The sequence below is a fragment of the Epinephelus lanceolatus genome, chromosome 9 (assembly GCF_041903045.1).
Source record: "Epinephelus lanceolatus isolate andai-2023 chromosome 9, ASM4190304v1, whole genome shotgun sequence".
Classification (NCBI taxonomy): Eukaryota; Metazoa; Chordata; class Actinopteri; order Perciformes; family Serranidae; genus Epinephelus; species Epinephelus lanceolatus.
In genome coordinates this window covers 19,922,732-19,945,695 of record NC_135742.1, presented here as the reverse complement: position 1 = coordinate 19,945,695, position 22,964 = coordinate 19,922,732, and the positions used below count along the sequence as shown (strand labels likewise).

General features: G+C 42.6%; 1 protein-coding gene across 5 annotated transcripts in view; it reads right to left on the bottom strand.

The window, feature by feature from the left end:
* The window catches only part of pde4d (phosphodiesterase 4D, cAMP-specific), a 264,066-nt gene that overhangs the window by 62,339 nt on the left and 178,763 nt on the right, over positions 1–22,964 (bottom strand). Inside the window, exon 1 of one of the 5 annotated variants that reach the window (XM_033619974.2) lies at positions 19,065–20,577. The exons of the other annotated variants lie outside the window; for them this stretch is intronic. Within the exon in view, the coding sequence (XP_033475865.1) occupies positions 19,065–19,153 (89 nt within the window). The 5' untranslated portion in view covers positions 19,154–20,577. Of the gene's footprint in view, positions 1–19,064; positions 20,578–22,964 lie in introns of those variants that run through there. 5 annotated transcript variants of the gene reach the window in all.

Below are 22,964 nucleotides of genomic sequence, written 5' to 3'. Positions count from 1 at the left end.
CCAGTAGTTGGCGGTGTGACGCTTACACTTCCTTCTACAGAGCGGCAATCCAGTGACTGGAAGCGTAATGCGCATGTGCGAAAAGTCTCCGTTTTCAGAGGAACTGCAAATTGCAAGTTTACATGACAACGGAGATAGTGCCGCTTCCAAAATATTGCACCCTGGAACCCGTTTTCAAAACGTTGCATTTTCAGGCACCCAAAACGCCGCTGTCATGTAAACGATCAGCCAAAACGCAACTAAAGTTTACTGTTTTCAGTTGAAATCCTTGTTTTGTATTGGGGTGCAAGTTTGTTATTTTAAAGTGTAGCTATACATCTCATACATCTAAAATGCATGTTTGACGATGTCATCTCTCGTCAACAACAATGCTTTAACCCATGGGTTGGAGACCTGTCTTCACTGTCGGGCCACAGACTTCAGAAAACAACAGCTTGAGTTTACCAAAAACTAGCTGTTAGTTCAACCGACACTAAGATGTCGGTCGAACACTGATCAATATTGGGAGAAATAAAGTTGTATCATTAAAATCCTAGTCTTGAGAAGCACTATTAGACAACATTTTGATTTAAACAGGAACTATTTGATCAAATATAAGTAAGGACAAACATAAATCTAACCAGACAATTGATGCTAGCTGTCAGTACTTGATAGTTTTTTTAATACTTGGTGCAACAGACACATTTTGATCAGTACCAAAGGTATTGATGTTCACTGTCTAACCTTATTAGCTGCAGTATTGTCATTTGAGCTTTGCCTCCGAAGCATATCAGAGACTAGTCTTTGCCTCTGACCTCACACATAAGGTGTGTGTGCTGTAATGACAGAGGGGCAGCAGTTTGAAAGAAGACACTGATCCACTGAATGAGATAATCTTACAAAAGTGGATGACATCCACGCAACAACAGCAGTGACTGTTTTCACACTCATTCTTTCTGAAGACAAATCTCAAGATAGGCTGTGAGGAATTAAGAGATACAGGAAGGACAATGGCGGCAGTTGATTCAGTTGGCCCTCAGTTTAAAAGCTTTGTCCGGAGACAAACACACAAAGTGACAGGGAGGGGAGGGATTTGCTTTGTACCAAGCTTTTAGGTTAAACAGTTGATCCGCACATCAAGACAGCAGCTTCGTGTGAGCTAAATGAATTGTACGCTGCACAAAAACACAACACTTCAGTTTTTGTTCCCATTTTTTGCAGCTTTAAGGTAAAGATTGAAGACTTTTATGCACTCAATGGATATACTTCTCTCAAATCTATACCACCTGCAAGACTGTCTGCAATAATGGATTTGCACAACCAGGAAATTTCTGCAGACACCATCTCAGGGACACTCATCTGCATGCTCATCGCCCTCACCAGGGTCTTGACCTGACAGCAGTTCATCAACATAAGATGTGCGGTTGTGAGGCTGACTGGATGTACTGCCAAATTCACGGAAACGACATTGGGGATGTCTTCTGGAAGTGAAATGAACATTCAGTTCACAGGAAACAGCTCTGATTGACATTCCTGCAGTCAGCATGTCAATAGCACGCTGTCTCAACCTTGGGACATCTGTGGAGTTGTGTTGTGTATTCAAAATGCACATTTTACGGCAGCCTTTTATTGTGACTATCCCATGGTATAGCAATGATGCTGTTTAATCAGTATCTTGATATGCTACCTGTTTTGTTCATTGTGTATATGAAAGCAAAGGGCAACAGTGTGATACAGCATGAAGAGAAATAAAGTATAACTGTGGCTTAAAGCTGCTGTTGCAGCCTAGTGCCATGGCAACTGCACCTCCACTGCCGAAGAATATGATTACAATGGCTGGATATTTGTTTTCAAGTATGTAAATCAGCAAAGGTAATGTGATTAAGAGACAACAATAGAGATACATGCAGCGCTGTATTTGTGTAAATGAAATGCTGTTTCAAAACAGCTTTTATTATGTGTGTCAAGGAGCCATTCCTTCGCCTCAGCTAGACAAGCACTTCCTGCCTGCCTTCACAGTCCCCCGTTAGATTCGTGTTTATAATGTGGTTGCCATGGTGACCCGGCAGAATTCAAAAGGGACAGGTAGGTCCTGACAACCAATCAGCCTTCAGTTGCTAAGGATCCAGCGGCAGATTGTGTAATGAGAAAATGAGGATGACAGTAGGCTTCGCAGAGGGTCAAGGATGAAGAGATGGAGTGAGGCTATCAGCACTGATTGTTTTACTTGAGGTTTAAAGATGCACATGTTAACATACCCTCAATATGACCAACCCAAACACTTCATTATGGGATGTGACTGCAGTTCATGCCAAGAAATTAACCACTCACAGCAGCCATGCATGCCTTACCTGTGCTCTATTTATACATCCAGCTGACTCACAGACTGGAGAGAGGATTTAAGCTGGCTGAACTATTGTTTGTCTCACAGACTCACAAGAGCACAAAGGAGAATAGAAAGCAGCCCCCGCCACAAAATAATCAAAGGGAAAAAAAAGTCTGGAGAAGCGTGACCGCTGAAGATAAGACCAACAAAAGCTCCTACTTGTGCTTTGCAAGTGTGTGTGTGCATCTGCGTGCGTACACTGACAAACATGAGTGTGTCGTGACGTGTTAAGACTGAAGTGATGCTGGACAGTATGAATGTGAGAATCATGTACTGAGACCAGCATGAAGAAATGTGGCTCAGAGGCAAAGAAACACTTGTGTCAGCACAGTTCTTTGACTCACATCCACATCAGAAAACTGACAAACCAGCCGAACAGTGCAAAGAGCACTGAGCACTGAACATTTTTTTCATTATGGATTGATCCATCAATTATTCTCATTGATTTATATGTTAATTACTGTTCTAGTCAAAACATGCTGATGTGCAAAAATGCAGATTCCATGCAGACTTGAAGGTTTGTGTCTCAGGAACAGGCACTAGGAGTCTTCGCTTGTCTGTAGGAGTCACCACTCTGATGGATTTAATTTGCTGTTCACCAGACCTCATAGGAAATTTTAAAAATCTAATGCTTTTAAAACTTGAAAAATTCCAATCTCGTTTTCCCAAAACAAAAGGTTACATCCTCAAATTTCTTGTTATGCCCTCCAATACCATCCATCCATCCATCTATTTTCATCCCCTTATCTGAGGCTGGGTCGTGGGGGCAGCAGGCCAAGCAAAACACCTCAGACGTCCCTCTCTCCAGCAATGCTTTCCAGCTCCTTCTGGGGGACCCCAAGGCGTTCCCAGGCCAGATGAGATATATATTCCCTCCAGCCTATTCTGGGTCTGCCCCGGGGCTCCTACCAGGAGGCGCCCAAGAGGCATCCTGATCAGATGCCTTAACCACCTCAACTGACCCCTTTCGACGCCAAGGAGCAGCGGCTCTACTCCGAGCTCCCTCCAGATGTAAGAGCTCCTTACCCTATCTCTAAGGCTGAGCCCAGCCACCCCATGGAGGAAACTCATTTTGGACACTTCGCAACCACATTCTTTCAGTCACTACCCAGAGCTCTTGACCATAGGTGAGGGTTAGGACATAGATGGACCAGTAAATCGAAAGCTTTGCTTTCTGGCTCAGCTCCCTCTTCACCACGGTGGTCCGGCAAGCATCTATCTCGCGCTCAATCCTACCCCACCATAACATGCTAAAATGTTTATGTCACTTAGAAAGATAAGAAGCAAAGTGAAGCAGCACATCTTCACAGCTTGATTGCTGTTGCATCTTTACGATTCATTTTTTATCCATCAACCAACTGATTTTTTGACTAATTATTTCAGTATTATTAAATACCTCTCTCTTCATTCTCAATAAAAGAAATGTGTTAAAACTATAGTTGGTAAAATTGGAAAAAAGTTGGTAAGAAAAAAAAATTCTGGCATATTTCCTGAAACTGTCACTACATCTACACATAAAAAAATTATGCCTCCTTGTTGCATATAATGGAGCAACACCTGCAAGCTAGTTCAGGCAGTCAACTTAAGCTCTCCATATGTCATCTACAAAACACACCCTCTCAATTTGGCAGTCTGTTAAAGCTACAAAATCTTCCCAGCTCTCCCTTTGCATTGTCTATGCTGCTGCTGCCCTGCAACAGTACTGCTGCTCGCTCTTTCAGCCCCACCTCCACCCCAGCATCCACCTGCAGGCTCCGACAAAGGGGGGGGGGAATAACATATCTGTGGGAAGCAATGAGGTCAGAGTCTAGACACCAAATTCTAACTATATTCTGCTGCTGAAATAAACATTTAAAATGTGAGTTGTCTGACTGTAATGGCCTTATTACATGTGAATGAAAACAACCAATCAGGGCTGAAGAATTCTAACGCAGCTGTCAATCATGTCAATCATCATTCATTACTGTAGTCAAAATGTCAAATGAGGCAGCACTGATCACATATGAATCAAGTTTCTGTTATGGCAATGCCCAAATGTTTTTAGAAGCATATTTTAGTGTGTCTGAAAACATTGAAAACCAAGCACTGCTCTCTGGCATTAGAGGCAATAAGAGGAGGGAGACCATTTTTTGACAGTTTCAGCAAATATGAAAATCACTAACTGTAGCTTTAATAAACCAAAGTATGGCTTAAAAAACTAATAATTCTTAAACCAATTTAAAAACAATACACCCACAATTAAAAGCAGTCAACCGCAGCACACATACAAAGTACACCAGAACAAACACTCACACACCAAATGCTCAAACACCAACAAGAGCAACTGTGGTCACAGTATTGGCCATTAATCTCAAAAGCAAATTAGTAAATGGATTTTGTTTTGCCAAGTTGGGCACAGGAGAGCACAACAAACCCTCCACATGAAATATCTATTTTGATATCCCCTCTTGTGCCTGTGTGTGATTGTGTGTCTGTGAAGAGCACACAAGTTTGCGTGTGTACTTGCTGTACACGTTGAGTAATAATATCATGACTTCCGCCTCTCATTATCAGGGCTTCAGACCAGTCCTGCTAAGCTCTTTGAAGGTCTGCTCTTAACTGAACACCACACAGTGAGCACTCAGTAACGGCCATCAGACACCGTCTTGGCCGGCAAACCGAGACAGCTTCTTGATGGACACATTAATGGAGAGATGAATGGATGGATGATAACGGGATGCAGACACCAATGGACTGCACAATTCCCCTCAATAGGCTCTTGCATATCCCACATGGACACACACAGTTCTTGCAGTAGTGCACCGCAAGCACATGGTGAAGCTAATAGGTTTAACTTGGCAGTAGTCCCAGTGATGTCAGAGTAATCCCTCATTAAAACCCTGATGACATCACCACGGTGGTGAGAGTGTGTGAGAGCCAAGGCCACATGCTTACAGAGAAGTTCACTGAGTGTGTGTCCATGTCGGTACAATGTGTGTGTGTATGTGTGTGTGTGTGGGAGGAAGGGATACCCTGCCAGTGAGAGCCAAAGGTGTCCTCGCCTGCAGTTCAGGTAATCCAGGTTAAGATGTTCCTCAAAACACAGACAGGGAACACTGGCGTCACAGGGGGCTGTCTTAATGATACTGCACTCTCATATGCAGCTTATTAAATACACAAACAACTTTCATCCCCAGGTGCAAGAAGATTGCAAAAAAGAGCTGATAGGAATTTTAGCCTGACATGTAAACATTTGCAGGCTGAAAACAAACTGCAAATCCAAGTGGCAACTATTATGACTTCCATTTTGAATTAAAAAATAACACATCTGACACCTCAGCTGTGTCTACTGTACTGTTGAGAGTAATAAAACAGCAGCATGTCATAGATTTCTCGTCTGCGTCTTCTTGCACTCCTGGGATTGCTGCACTAGTGTTTTGATTTTGCCACGGAGAGCAAAATATCCTGGAAAAAACAAACACGGATAAAGGAAAAACCTATGTTGCTAAAAGGTCTCAGGAGAAATGGCACATTCAGGCTGATAGGTGAGCCACAAATATGCAAATAATGAATGCAAATAACTAAAGTGGAACTGTGGAGTAGAGTGATGCAGAGCAACTTTTCCTACTTCAGTGCAGAGCTGCACAATATATCTTTTTTTTATAATTGCAATGTCAATTTGTAGATAAACACATTGAACATGATTGCAATACTGTTAGTAGGTGTTATTAGGTCAGATATGTGCAGTTAACTCTCTGGCCAATCTGACAGAGCCTTTGCTGTTACGCATCATCTGATAAGGGCAGAGTCTGCACATAAGTGTGTGAGGTTTATTAAGGCCCAGACACACCAAACTGACATCAGAGTATTGGTGGCAACCAAGGCCAATTGATGCAATGCCTCACGTCGCATGTGTCTTGCCAAAAAGTTGCACTTGAACACATCGCGAAAACCACAGCAGCCAACTAGCATGTATGTTCTGCGCTTGTGTGAACATACATAACTCTTCATACCAGACCATACCCAACGGAAACCAAAAGACCGAAAGGATGGATTCAAGATGCTAGTGAGCCAATTCAACCCAATGTTGAAAGAACAAAAGATATTTACCAAGCACTAGAGAACAATCACACAGTTATGAAAAGTTTTTGTTTAGCTTAATGGCTAAAAACATTGTACCTGCTTCGACTTGAGCTGTTTCTTTGCGTTTCTCACCTCATATTTTCCTCTTGTTCACTGAGCTGAGCTGCCCATCAGAGTGCTCTCTCTCACCAAAGGATTCCACTGGCTCCAACGCTGGTTCAACAAGTTGAATCGACAAAAAAAAAAACACAGGCGACACAGGCCGACGAGGGCTAACTAGTGCCAACAGTGCAGGTCACAATGCAAAAACTAGGGCAACAGATGCCCATCAACCCAACGCTGATCAACAACCAATCGTTGGATTGGAGTGTCAGCACTGTCAGACTAGTAATGCTGTACCACAGGAGAAAAATGTGAAAACATGAGTGCAGACAAAAGTTTAAATGTCAGAGAGGAACTGGTGCCTAAAAAAAAGCATGTCGTCTGGCAATATTTTGCATACGGGAGAGGGGTTAAGGCACAACCACAGGTACTGTGCATATCTGAGTCAAGAACTATACTTAAACATCTGTTTATTTATTTCAAGTCATATACTTATTGCAATATTCAACATTATTGCATATTTTCCTCATATCATGCAGCCCTGGTTCAGTGCATCAAGATCATGATGCATGCGTGCCAGGGTCTGAAATTAGCGCCAACAGCATGCATCTCTTCTTGCAGGTGTTAAATTACTAATTGGTGGTGGTGCTGATGTAAATGCATAGGGACCCTTTACACTCCATATGTTTATACTGTCAAGATGTTACAGGAAAATTAGGTTAACTTTAGTTTACTTCAGCACCCTGCAGAACAACCCACCGAGTCCCCTAATCTCATCCCAATAAAGTCCCATTTGAGAGAACATGAAAAAGGATCTTTGCAGCTTGATTGTGCTGCTGATAAGAACAAAATCCCTACAGAACAGTCAGCAATAGGGGGCCGGCCGGTGTTGGCTGTGTGTATCACATTAAGTGGTTTGTGGAAAGTGGAAATTAAGTGTAGATATTCAGCGCTGTCACAAATATTCCGCCATTGTCTGCGCTCATTCCTTTCCTGCTGAGAGAGTGTTATTCTACACCCTGCAAAGTGAGAGTCTGTCATACCGGATGGATGAGAAGTGTAACAGTTAACGGTTGTGCAAGTAGGAGTGTATTTCCTCTAAGGAAGCGCTGTACAATTGCATTCATGATATATCAGTGCAAGCAAAAATACAGAGGAAGGTGAAATACGCAGACTAAACAGTGGTTATAAAAAAGCTTGGATGTAAAGGATGTCCGACACAATGCAACAATAAGACTGGACAAATGAGAAAAGCAGAAACAAAAAAATTATCAATGAAAAGTGAAATGTTTAAGCTACAAAAGTTTTGTATTCTACAGCTTTGTCTTTGCCTAAATAAAACATTACAAATAAAGACAAGTCATTCACCTTCCTTTACCCTCGTGTTTCCTGGTAAGCATTAGCTGGAATTATAATACTGTATAAGACGTAATATTTCTAAATCCTGCCAGGTATTTGCACACGTATGTGTGTGTGTGTGTGAGGGGACTCCCTCTCCCAGCCTAAGCCTTCCTAATCTGTTTGTATACCTCCTCATATACGTCATCGTGGCAATTCTAATCACCATCATCATCATGAGCAATTCCCCCCTGAGATGAATATCGTCATCATCATGCTATGCTGCTAATGAGAGGTAATTCTCATAACGTTTGAGATGTACCCTGTGTTATATCCTTAACCCAGACCACAAGGGAGGTGTCTGAACTAAAAACAGCTGACAGAGTCTGAGACCTTCTGAGAATGAGCGTAATTTTCTCGGATAAGTCAACACACCTTTTGGAAATCACAATCTCAAAGGGGTTACTCGTTAAGTTGTGGCCTTTCACAAAAACCGCAGCCAAGAAATCAAAGCCAGATGACCTCCTGCTGCTTCCACGCACACACACACACACACACACACACACACACAGAGTGAGCAGTGACGCATAGCCCCTTCAATCTTAGTGTGTCTTAAAGAAAACCCCCAGGGCTAGGCCTCAAACCTGTTTTCTTTGAAACTCCACTCTCCACGTCTTCTTGTTTCATTACAACTGTTTGTTTTTTAGCGGTGGTGGGAGTATATAAGCAGCCGCTCTCAGAGAGCTGCTTTGTTCCTGCAGGAAAGGACCAGGGCATGATAACATCTGTTGGCTAGCCGCAGGTTTTGTTTGGGTCAAATAATGACGTACACAGCTGCACGGTGGCACCCCAGCTCACCAAGGACTGAGTGATGATATTTCCTACGTTCTTTGTATTTTGTCACCGATTTAGCAATGACATTTGAATGTCAGGAAAAATAGGAAGAAAATTTGGTCCCTGTTTGTGTCAGTAATTTTATACTGCATAGTTGAAAGGACCTTGACAGAGCATTACAAGGGCGTTGGTTTCATTTCAACGCTGGTGGGGTCAAATGTTTGGCAGGGGTTCTGGTTGAGTTTTATGAACCAATTTATAGTGAAAATGATCAATGAGGAATAATACCTGATCATCCTGGTGTAAAGTAAAATGTCCCTAGAATGAGGATAATGCAAATGAGTTTGCTTAAATATCGGTAAAGATAATTTCGTCCTCCCGAAAAAGGGACATGTCTCTACTGTCCATATGCAAACCTATGCCCTTGAAGTGTTTGTCATTAGGGCTGTGACTTACAGTTATTTTAATTAAGAATTAATCTGTCAATTTCGTTGTAATTGTGAGTCCAAGAGGACATCTTCAGATTTCATTTTGCATCCAGCCAGCAGTCAAAAACCAGACGGCAAGGTTGTGTAGTAGTTAGCCTTGGCAGCATTAGCAGGAGATAAGCTAATTAGCATTAGCAGACAGCAAGAGGATCCCTAGTTCAAACCCGGGATGGGGAGTTAGAACCCTAGAAGCCCTTCTGTGCAGAGTTTGCATGTCCTCTCATGTCAGCAGGGGTTTTCTCTGTGTACTCCAGCTTCCACCCACAAGGTTAGCTTAATTGGTGACTCTAAATTGCCCGTAGGTGTTAATGTGAGTGTAAATGGTTGTCTGTCTCTACGTGTCAGCCCTGTGATAGTCTGTCGACCTGTCCAGGGTGTACCCTGCCTCTCACCCAATGTCAGCTGGGATAGGCTCCAGCTCCCCCGCGACCCCCAACAGGATAAGCGGTTACTGAAAATAAATGAATGAAAAATGGTCATGAGATGCAATCTTCATGTGACTACAGTGCTACAGTCGCTCAAAACAGCCAGACTGACTTCACAGACCTCAAGCAAAAAAGAAGCTGTGATTTTCCTACTTTTCATTTTACATTTGATTAACATCGGCCCTCACAGTCTGGGGCGGTCCCAGCTCCCTTAGCACTGGCTTTAGCTTGTAACATTTCTACTTTTGATTTATGCTGAGCTCATACGAGCACCTGCAGCCATCCCCTGCCTCCAATGTGTCTGGCTGCCACGCTGTATTCTTATTGATCTGTCCATCCTTTTGCCCCTGTCCCAGAGATGAACACAAGATTGAATGCTCCATCTAGCAGCTGCTGTGTGGACAGCGGTGAGACACAGCACAGGCTGCGACGAATAAAATTGAAATGAAATGGATGTTTAAAATGAATGTGATGTCAAAGCTGCCTCCGGGCCTTCCAGCGCTACTGCTCTTGTATGCGTTTAATATGTACTCTAGTGAGCAAGTTATACAACTATGGAGTCATAAAGCCACAACTGTTGGAGCCAATGGCAAGACTATAAGGAGTGCTTTGTTCCTCTCTGTCTTATTACTGCTTTGTATTTATTAATCACTACATTTGATAAAGGTTTGTGATGTTATAGTTGACAGCAAACCAGTACCAAACTACAGTAGATCATCCCGATTAAAGACAGTCAGTGATTTCTGTTCATTACAAGCTAAAACATCAATGCAAATGCATAAACGAGACACACTATTATCACTAGTATATTAGTTATTATATCATTTTATAATGCTAAAAGAAATCCATTAAGACTTGAGTAATTGAGGTTCAGGTGACATGAACACTACACGAAGTGGAAAGATTCGTAAAGAATGTAACGTTAAGTTAATTATGGCTGATTATGACAATTTTCAACCAGCTCTGTGTCGTTGCAATGTGGGAAGTACCGGCTCCACTAGCAGCCTCCCTTCAAACTGCCAGCGGAGCTCCCCGCTCATTTGCCAGCAAAAGTCTGCCGTATGACGTAAAAAGCCTGGCAACCCATGTCAGTGGATGAGTGGGGAGCTCCAGGCAAGAACAAACACACACCTGATGGTATAAGTAGCAGATGGAGCCTAATTATTGTCAAATTTAAGCAATAAAAATGTTCATTTTCTAAAAAGGAAACCAATTAGTTGTTCATTTATGAGACCTGTCTAATTTTCTATAAGTATATTATATTGTATTTACTATTGCTCTTTAATAAAGCATAAGTATTTCTTATTTGATTACTTGATTAATTAAAAACAGGGATGTCTGGAGACAAATGTGGTTCTTTATCCCCTCGACAGTGTTATTTTTTTCTAACATTTTAACTTTCATACATCATTGTTCTGGGCCTAAAATAATTTTACATTCGACTATTGTAAAAATATGTAGCCTATACACCGATTAAAATAATGTTTTAACATTTTATCAACAAAAATGGGTATCATTTGTCGATGACCTGGCGCCTTTTCCTCTTAATTCTGCCAAACCTCAATGGCGATGACGTGTCTTGAGTCCTCCTAGCTGGGCGATTCCAAATCCAAAAAAGGAAAACAGAATTTAATAGTGTGCAGACAGATTTGTTTGAGGCTCAAATAGGCGTTACATTCCAGACAGATTTTTTCCGTTCTTCGGCCAAATATCGTTCTTTTCATAGTAAAAGTTGCTGACCCCTGACTTTGAAGAATACATGATTACTAAAAGCATTGATAGCTGCAGCCCTACAGCCCATCCACAACTACATGAATAGGCAAACATGCACTAAGGCTGACTCATTTTATTTTTCTGAGCGAGAAATCAGAAATGGTAAATTATTTTAATGATGCCAATAGATCTAAACTGTGTTAGCCTGTTGCTGTCTGCCAATATGAAATTGTGTTTCTGGCATTGAGACGCTGTAATGAGTAATGACAACACGGTCTCTAGATATTGCTCATTCTGCACTGCATCTAATCTGTCCTGAGGGGTATGTTTGGTGTTTTGAATGGTGTGTAAGTGTGTGTGTGTGTGTGTGTGTGTGTGTGTGTGTGTGTGCGCTGATGTGTTCACAAACACATGAGGGGTTCCTGTAGAAGACACAGAAGTAAGTAAGGGTGGAAAAAAGGATAAACTGTAAATAAGTGGCAGAATAACACAATAAGAAAACCAGGAGCAGCAATGTGTGAAAGAGATATGGGGTGGTGAAGAGAACAGTGCGGGCACGAAGAGTCTTAACATTGCCAGCACTGACTGACTCAGTGTGTGTGCTCAGATAAACACACAGTAGCAGCAAGATGTCCTGCAAAATAGGTGTGAAATAATCAACTAATCGTTAAGCAATTCAAAAGAGGGGCTAATTGAAATTTCTCTAACAGAGAGAAGGTGAAACACTGGAGCCTTTGTGAGCAACAGCGGTGTGTGCTCCCCTCTCAGCAGATTAAAGTGAGAGCCTCAAACATATCAGCAAGAACATGTCTGTCATGCTTCATGTAACTTCATAATCAATTTAGCACCGCACTGCCTCGTGGGAAAGCTGGAGTAACAACACATCCAAGTTAATTCTCACTATCACAGCTCTTACTCACACATTCCAGACCTGACTTCAATATTAAATGAAACTGAAACCAGTGAAGAGACAGCGATAAGTCATCCCTTTTTCAAGAGGCGAGTGTCAGAGGATCTGATATCCTACAGCGTAATATTAACTATTAGTCACAGATCATGCGGTCAGACTGGGCTGTCACACCGTACACAGCTGTGTGAGTGAAAGACGTGGCATTCAAGTTTTGCATCCAAAGTTCAAACTGATTCATCTAAGGATAAAACTAACAACCTAGGATAAATTATGATTATTTTGCTTTTTAAAGCTGCAGCTTTTATATCGCCAAGTGTCATCTGCAGGTGCTTTCTCTTTACTTTAAATTCATATTGGCTTTATGGCTTGCATCTTTACGATTTTGGCCATCATGACTTTTAGTTATGAACTTTATTTCCAGCCACTGTAGGCAGCTATTAATGAAAAAGGTATGATAAACCTAAACTACAGTACTGGCAAAAAGCTGGTGCACTTAGTGGGGAAGCTGAGTGGAAAAATATTTCTTTAAAGAGTTGGTGGAGATAGAAAAAAAAAAAGCAAAACCCCAGAGGAGAGTTTAATATTGGACTTGTACTGTACATGTTCTTGCTGGCCGGAAACACAGCTCCAAATGAATGCTAATGTTGTTGTGAATTTGTTGGATGTGTTAAAAGGTAATTATTTGCCAGCACGCTCGCTGTATCAACTAATAACGTGATAATATCCCATTAATGTGTTTATGGCTTTCAGCTTTGCCTCAGACCGGCCAAAAAAAAATCAATTTCACACTGCTTTACTGAATAAAACATTTGCTATAAAGATGTAAACAATAATGGAGAATACTTCTCACAATGCCCGACCAGCAGCCAAATATACCTCTGTATGTGTAGCTACAGTGTGTATTGCGTGTGCTAGTCAAAACATATGCAAGGATGTCTTCCATGCAAAGCAATGCAACATGTTTTTTAAACAACTTTATCTTTAATTTTAGCGAAAATATGAACTTCTCTTCATGGATCAGTCTGGTATCAAGTTGCATTGAAACTGATGCAGTGATGCTGGCACTTGAGGAGGTGCAACAAGAGCATGCTGTGTCCTCAGAATGCTTTTTACCCCCGCTCAGTATTTTTTTCACACATAACAGGTGGTTTCTCAGGGAGGATGCGGTGGAAGGAAAAGTGTGAAGAAGAGAGGAGCGTTAGACTGTGTGGTCCTTTCAGGGGGAGTGAGTGGAGAGCACCCCAAATAAGGCTGAGTACATCAGCATAACCCTGCACAGTAGGCTGGCAGAGATTGATGCTGTAGGTGTGACACACACATGCACACACACGCACACACACAGTACTGGTGGTCCACTGGGACAACAGTGAGTGATGACTCTGTCGGCTCAAAACTGACAACAGGTCTCTGCTGTCTCCAGAAAGCCCATTTCAAAAGCTCTGCCTCAGTCCCAACAAAGTAACTTGGAGTGATAGAAAGTAATCTAAAGTTTCACTGAGATTGACCCAGCAGCGCTACAATCAATGACAATGTGCAGTGGGAGAGAGCCTCACAGAAATGAGATAACAATGCCTTGTGTCTTGTTATCGTTCTGACAAAATGTGCTACGTCTGAGGTAGCCACCCTTGGGGCCACCAGGAGAGAGGAAGAGGAGGGGGTTACGAGCATGACACTTGATGTCCTTTAGCTCCTTATTTTTTGAAAAAGCTGCCAAATCACACCAAAATTACATATTAAAACAATCTATTATCCTATGATTACACACCCTCCAATATGAAGGAGCAGGGGAGAGGGAGAGGGAAGCGATGCATCGATGCATTTCCAGTCCCCATTTTCTAAATATAGCCTCGCCTATCCTCTCCCCCTGGTCTCTGAGGCACTGGATACACTTAATTAGATTACTACATACACTTTTCATTTCCTTTCTGGTTAGTACTGAATTCAGTTTAGACAATCATACATCTTGGTTTATTTACTGTACCGCTGAAGGCAACATTTGAAAAAGTAGGATGAAAACAGCGTGACGATTATTACATCACCACTGTGAGTCTCCGTGCATTAATAGTTATGCATGCAGACTGGAAGCACAGTGATTGATAAAAGATGCTGACTGTAACAATAACCCTCTAAGAGCAAAAGAGAATTTGCTAATAATGTTGCTGCATGGCCTCAATACACTCTGGAATGAAATGTATGTGCCCAAATAATACAACATGTGTTATGTGTTCATGTCAGGGTGAATGTATGTGTGAATGCACATTTAAGACTTAATTTTTTTTTCTTTCTTTTGAGTAACTCAGTGTCCTCATCAATTTTAGACTTGCCGTGGCAGTTAGTCTTACTGATGGTACATGGTGTTTGGGCATTGTGTCACTTGCCCACCGCTCCGTACAGCAGCAGCAGCAGAGTTGCAACAGCGCTCTGCCAGAAGGAAGCCGAGACCTATTGTGCAAGGCAAAGACTGTGAAAAATAATAGACATATCTGCCGCGATGCCACCCATTGGTTTGTGTACTTTTGTTTTGAAGCCTCAAGTTCAGCATTTTGGCCGTCACCATCTTGTTTTTTTGGAGCCAGGAGTGATGATATTTTGGCAAGAGGTGGATCTGACTGAGAAGCTAACGACACCATCAGCAGACAGCCCGTTACTCAAAGCAGCCCGCCCTAATTTTGCATGATTTTAGGCCTTAATAAAATGTAAACGGGTTAGTTATATAAAAATTAATCCCCATACAGTTGATATGAACTGTGAATGTTTCTTGTACCAGGCTGAAAATATGCTTATATCTGCTGTTAAGTTTGGCATTTTTGCGTCTGTTGGGATTGACTGGCTTCTGGGGCCAGCCTCAAGTGGCCATTTAAAGAACTGCAGTTTTTGGCATTTTCATGTTGGCTTCATTTTTCAGCCCTGGAGGTTGTCACCTGGCACAAGGCACATTCATGGACACGTAGTACCGGAGATGACCACAACCTGGATGCTGAGGAAGCCTTGAGGATGACAAAGGAAGACGCTGTCATCCTTGGGTGGACAGCACATCCCGTGAGAGGAGAGGGAGATGAAGAGGAGGAGGGAGCCAGCAACAAAGCCTGAGCCACAGCCCAAAATAATTTAAAAAAACAGCTTCAGTGAGTTGCCATAGCCACACCAACTAATCCTGTGTTGGTTAAGAGAAAGATCTAAAGATCTGACATTATAGATCAAAGTAAGTACTCTACAGATACAGATAGAGTCATGGACAAAAAGCTTGCAAAACATCCGGTGTAATCGTAACACAGATGTTGTCACAAGTTCATTGACTGGTGGGAAAATGTCCTCATTGTGGCGTCAGTGGTCAGTGTTTTTTGTGTAGTCTTTGTACGCTCTGTTCTCTCAGTGCTGCTCTGCTTGTACACCACAGGTCCAATGGAAAGAAAGGGACTGGTCCATTATCAAGGTACAATGAATAATACAGATCATCCTGAGAGCTCCTCTGGACTCGTACACACTCCCATACACTATGATGGCACATAGCTTGACTGTGTAGAGAATTAGAAAAAGAAATCCCTGCCTGAGGTTTAAATGGAGTCTGACAGGCCCATCTCCCATTTTCTGAGACTAATGCTCGACTCTGACAACCATGACAGCCCTGAATTGTTGTCGCAACACTGTCACTCGATTTGCCACATCCATCCAACTCAGCAACACAAAACATCCCAGTAGAGTGTGAATTACTTCTTAGTCAGATTTGCCTCTAATTAATAAAGCAATTACAGCAACAAGGGACAACTTTATCAAAGCCAGTAAGTGTTATGATTAACATGGTTACTGTATTTTTCTCTTTACTGCTCCTACGGCCCTTTGAGATACCATTTACTATAATGTATCTTTAATTATTTAGGGCTTAAGTGAGGGCAAGTACTTTACTGTAAACTGTATTTCACTGCGTTGAGGGTGACGTCTATTGAATAAAACAGCAACCTACCAAATACAAGCTCACTCATCTAAACCTGTGTCTCATATCGGATACTTCTATACTTGTACTTATCACTTTGATTGTATGTCTGTCTACTGTGAGTATGGCAAAATGCAGTGCACTATGAGTACCGAGATGTTGCACTCACAATGGTCAAAAGGTTTAGTGTGAAACGTTGAACACTTCATCCTCAATGGTCCCCATGTTGCATACAGAGTGGCCTCAGATAACATGTCGGCCGACTACCACTGTAAACACCTAAGCATTATACAAACATACATCTGTATTCATCACTATCACTACAGTGTTTTCGGGTATAAGTCATCAGTTTGTTATTGAGTTAATGCTGTAATAATTTAGTACCACGAACAATAACACCAATGGTAATGTTAGCTTGCTAGCTAGCTAGCTAACAGCAGCACATTTTATTGGCAGGCACTGAAGTTACATGTGTTGTTACAAGGGCTGAGTCAACTGACACAGGGAGAACATGCAAACTCCGTACAGAAGGGCTCCCCCACCCGGGGGTTCGAAACCCCCACCCTGGGTTTGAGGAACCCTCTTGCTGTGAGGCAACAATGCTTACCACTGCACCACTGTGCTGCCATCAAAAATGATCTGAAGCTCAATTCTGAGGCGGTTCTGATAGTTTTCTAATGAATAATAAATATAGCAACTTCTGACCAACCCATACCACTACCAGGCTAACAATAACAACTTCTGGTTAGGTCCCACCCACTTTTGATTTAAACTCTATGCATTTCTGTCTTAAACTTCGCCCATTCCTAGTACAGATATGGATACAGACAATTTAGTTGGCCAAACAGACACAGGCACAGATACAGTTAGTGGTGTTCTTGCTCATTCCGTTGTTGTGGCATAAGCTATACAGCCTATGGGCACAAGTTATGTCTGGTGTTAATGCATGTTGAATTGTTGCCTTCACTGTAGAACATTATGGTATTCGATTTGTCATCGGATGCTCAACATGTTGTAAATATTCACAAAATATGGCAGCTAATACTAACTAGCTGGTAGAGCCAGCCACTTTCAGCCGTGGGCATCCACATCAATATGGAATACAAATAATAAATAAATACAGAAGAAGCCAAGTGAGCAAACAAGCAGATATAGCAAGCATATATTCTGGCGAGTGGTAATTGTCCATGAAAATATTGGCGATAATGATCTGTCGGGTTGCAATTTGCCAAGCAGAAGAAGAAAAGCTGCCAGATCTTGTGACTGTCTTTAACGTTGAGTGTGCAACATCCATGTTTGGTTTGATACAACACCTTGTCAAAATATGCCCACTATGCAAGTAGGTACATAGTGTCAGCAGTGTAGTACATGTAAGTGTACTAAAGGAAGTATTTGAGACAGCCTGACTGTGTGTGTATGGTAATCCCTAACAGTGTGTGTTTGTGGACAAAAGAAAAAAACAAGGATGTTGTGTCTGTTTACAATATGTTCATAGATTACCAAGGAATATTTGACACTGCTTCCTGATGGCAAGGCCAGCCCCCTTTTGTCTCCATGTGTGCTGGGAGGACACTCTTTTGTGTGTTTTCGTGGGTGCCTTGACGTCTGCAGAGAGTTCATCTGTTTGTCTGAATCTATTCTCCTGTGCTCCATTTACTTCCCCACAACTCTCTTTCACTGTCTCTGCTGAAAAGGTCAGTAAATGGCCCTCTATTTATTCAAGTCAAGAATCTACACCATGTATTGTCTGATGTTGAATTCAACACTAAATCCCATTAAACTGCATTGTCATGCACATCTCACCCTGTGCAACATGAGCAGACACATTAATGGACGCTATTGATGAGTACAACCTGTGCCACATACTGTGGATTGCATTGACATCCGATCTTGAGCACATCTTTCCACATCCTCCTGCCTTTGCACGCATCATCCACCAGTGTAAAGAGACAGAAACAACAAGGCAGAGAGTGAATATGGCGTGCATGTCAGTGCTTAGCCTTAAAACAAAGCATAGGGAATACCCAGAGGCCCAGGGCTGAACAGTATACAATAAATGTGGTTGAGACTGTGGTAAAGTGTGGCAAGTGTTGCATGTGTATGCATGTGTACTGTCACACCACAGAGAAGAATACTGCCAAAGAGAAACAGTTACACAACAGGTTTTGATTGACAGCCATACAACTGCCCTTAATGCCATTTGTTCAGTGAGTTTAATATCGTGTGCGTGATTAGACCGAAGAGCTCAAACCACTGGAAAAACGTTGTTGGAAACACAAGCGTTGTTCATATCCCCACAGCCCACTATGATGACATCACCGACTCCTCTGTGTCCCTCCTAGTTTATAACCTAGCTGTGAGACAACTATTCCCACAAGATATGCCGCCTAAGTATGACTAATCAAAACAAGACAGCAGAGAAACCCAACAATACGGCACTTTTTCAAGCTGTTTTTCCCATCTAGTTTACTCTTGGAAAGCAGTCTCCATCTCACCGTTACAATACCTCCGTGTGCTTGCTATTTCTGACTACCGCAGCCCTCCACTTGATCAACTTGGGCATTTAGTGTGGGAGAAAATGACAGGAAACGTCTGGCCCCTTTAACAATAAATTTCCCTGAATACATCTGAGCTGAGCTGGGAAAAAAATTACACTTGGGCTGGGCTAGGCTAGGCTAGCCTTAAGGGAGCTCTAACCATACCACAAAAACAACACACACACCCACAAATGGATCTGCACGCCAATTCACATTTTATGTACTTTAAATGAACTCAAGTACTCCTCTACGTGCACAGTGAAGCGACAGCAGTACAGCCATGAAAAGACAAGAAAAAACACACACAGACAAAAAGTAAACAACTTTATCTTTTAGCCATCATCACCTCCATTACTCACCATATCCATGAGTGCCTTCTGAAAGGAAAATGGCTGAGGTGCATCATGGATCTGTCAGTGGGAACACCTGGACATTGTCCAGGCTTCATACCGAGGCTCTGTCAGGATTGGTCCCCTACCTCTTAACCTTTCACCCTTTGAGCCCCTCTATCTATCTAGCTATCTACAGACACTGCCCCACAGCATCTGCAGGCCCCAGCACAATATGTAGTGTCTCATACTGCAATCCACTGCTGTGATGTGCCCATTCAGACCAGTCTCCCAGTAAAGAGTCCCTCCAGAACTTTCAGCTTCACTGGTCTGGTCCTAGTGCATCACTGCAAAATGTGCCGGCTTACAAAGAGTCAAACTACATAGCACCGTAAAATCTATTGAGTTCCAGATGAGAAATAAAAAATCCCAATAAATGTGACAATAAAAAAAGGAGCAGAAACCAGGGGCAGACTTAAGCCCAGTGTGAACTCTGTCTTTCAGCGAAAGAGTCTCAGCAGTGCAGTGGCCACCCAGCAGGACCAGCTAAGCTCTCCGGCCGCTGCTCTTTTTTCCGTGGGATTCTTCCGGCAAAGGCTTGGAAATTACTGTCCCACATCCACATGGTGAACCGGTTCAGAGACTCATTCCTCCGGAAAACAGTGCTTTTCCTGACAGCCAGCGACGCCAGTTGGAGAGGCAGCGGTAGTCACACCAGCATGACAGAGCATGTTACACACAGTCACTCACACACTCACATTCGCTTTCATCCTCTCAGCTTTGCGTCCTTTGTCTCTCTTACTCTGTGTCTCCCTCTCTGTTCTGCCCTTTCACAACCTCCCAGGAAAGGAAGTGAGGAAATGGGAGAGAAGAAAAAAAAAACAAACAAAAAAAAAAAACAGTGAAGTGCCTCTTCGGTATCTCCCCTTCTCTCCGTCTCGCTCGTCTCTCTCCCTCCTCCTCCTCCCTTCCTTGCTCCAGTCAGTGGGATGTCCTGACCCTGCGTAAGAGGTGTGCCTGCTCCTTCAGTATCCAGTCAGCTAAACCTATTGATCCTCTTACCACATGCTGCTCCACTTCATTCAGAGAGGAACACGTCTGCACATGTACAATTGGCATACACACAGGAGTTCCCATACTCACATGGAAAGCCTCTACTGTATAAAGTAAAATGGACAAAGTGCTGACAGAAGTAATTCCCCTCATTTCCTTTCCTTAATTCCATCTTCTTCCCTATTTTTCTTTTATTTTCTTAAGTAATGTGTGTTTGTCTCTATCATAGCACTCCTTCGTCATGACAGCGCACAGGCTGCTGTTGCCCTGTCAGTTTGTGTTTTGTTTTTGCTACTCTAAGCACACCCTCTGTCTGTCTCTAGTGTCTGCGTGCACGCCAGTGAACCATGAAATTTCAAACCGCACAACAAATGCCATCTTATTTTTCTCTGTGTCTATGTGCGTGTGACATATAGCTTGTGCGTGTGTAATTGTGAAAGCATGCAGGGGGCCTCTCAAGGCATGTTTGTTTCAAGAAACTAGTTATACAGGATGTCATTGGCCTTACTGCAGTGTAACATATTCCTCTGTTCATATTCCGGCGGCTTCTGGCCCTGTACTGTCTTTTACATCTACTCCATTATGAGGATAACAAGATAAATCGCAGCAAATCTACAATTCATCATATTCAGTGTTACCCAGAGTGCATGTCTGTCTATTCAACAGTCTGTGTTTGTATGCACGTGTGTGAGCGACTTTGCGTGCGCATATCAATTTGCACATTTGTGTGCGAGTGGTGTTGGCAAGGAAGTTATGAGCCGAGCTTGGGGTTAGCACACTAAGGTTGTGTCTGTGTGTGTGTGTGTGTTTTGCATTAAAGGCCATAGCTGTGGCTGAGCTCCAGTTGCTGCGGTCTGAAAAACAGGATCCAGCACTGCTTCTTACACACATCCTGCCCAACACACACGTCAGAGGCCTCTCAACTCCTGCCAAAAAGTCAAACCACCTCACAGCCTCTGTAAGCCTGCACCTTCAGCCACAACAGCCACTCTCGAATAGGGTGGAGTGAAGCTGAATGCTGAGGAATCTGCTTGCGGGGAAATGAAGACAGAAATGCATTTCTCTTGGGGGGTGTGGGTACACTGAATGTGTGAAGGGGCGGGGTTAACAGTTGTTCAAAATGTTCAATTTAAGGGGTTTTAAAGGTTAAGCAAGAAAACAGCTCAAACGCGCTGAAGCACCTGTTATTCATTATGTGCAAATACAGAAAAATAACATCTCTCCATCTGTCTCTCGGATTTATTATTAAAAAAATGATATCGTTTTAGACATCCTGCGTACAAATGGATAGGCCAGCACTCTAATAATAGAGCATACACTGTATGTCCCTGTGTGTATGCATGCAGCAGCATTATATAATCTTAGTCCCTGCTTTGGGGGCTGTTGGCCCCTGCTCCACTCAACACTGGTGAGCTGTCACGACTCATCCTGCAACCTGAGAGAGGAAGAGTGGAGGTGAGCAAAAAATAAAGATAGTGTGAAGGCAGAATAAAATAAATATAGAAAGCAGGAGAGGGAGTGTGAGCGAGAGAGGGAAAGACAGGTGAAGAGAGAAGGTAGAGGGATGTACAAGTCATCAAATTATATAAACTAAAATCACAATTTGGCCAAGTGCAATATCCAAATAGCAGAAGCTGCAATTTTTTGATAAAGGTAAAATGTGACTGGTATAAATGAAGCACTGTGTTGCCCTGACCTACAAATCCTATTCCACATGTAAGGGAACATTCAATTATTCATTTTCTGGAGCTGCTCATCTTGTTGGGGGTCTGGAGCCTAACTCAGCTGACATTAGGCGAGATGCAGGGTATACCCTGGAAAAGTTGCTAACGCAGGGCTAGCACATAGAGACAGACAACCACTCATGCTCACTTTTACACCTAAAGGTAATTTAGAGTCACCAATTAACCTAACCTGCATGTCTTTGGACAGTGGGAGGAAGCCAGAGTACCCAGGAACACGTGAGAAAACCCACGCTGACACAGGGAGAACGTGCAGACTCTGCACAGGGTGGCCCCCCCACCCTGGGTTTGAGCTCCCCACCCTAGATTCCAGCTGGGAACCCTTTTGCTGTGAGGTGACAATGCTAACCACTGTACCACCATGCCGCAAGTAAGGAAATATGCTTGTTTGCTACAGACCCCAACAAAAATCTCATCATCCTCATTTTTAATTTCGTCTTTTTTCCAGAAAAAATGAAATGCAAAAATTACCATTCCCACCAAAATCATGACTCAAACCACAACCGCAAGATCTTTAAAAAATAATAACAATCATGCAGCCTAAGTATGACGTGGATGTACTAGCATGCTAACAACCAGAAGGCCAATGACAAGGTTTTTCTCATCAATTTTCTAACCACAGGACCAAAAGAAGAAGGGAGGGAGGAAGTGCAGCAGTGACAGAACAAGGCAGGATTGATGACGCTTAAATTAAAGATCAAATGCAGCCCTGCTGCAGGGACACAGAAATCTTGAAATGACATGCACCTGACAGAAATATAACACAATGACATATTGCAGCCATAAAGAACAGTGTTAACCCATCATCTTTTGTGTCCCCTGCGTGTAAGCAGAAAAATATATTTTCCATCTACAAAATATCACATCATATTTGAATCAGCGGGCCTTTTTCCATTACATTAGTGGTCCGACATGGCTCTGTGTAACTGGACATCAGGGAGAAAGAGGCCAGATTACACAGCGGAACAAGTACATATTGATTTCATGTGTACTGACATTTAGCAAAGTACTTTTCTTCATTTATCTGTGGATCGATGTGCAAAGAACGCAGGCTGAGCAACCTCTACAGTCAAAAGAGAGCGACTGCTGTAGCTCTGGGTGTTTTGCAAAACAAAACAGACATGATGCAACTCTT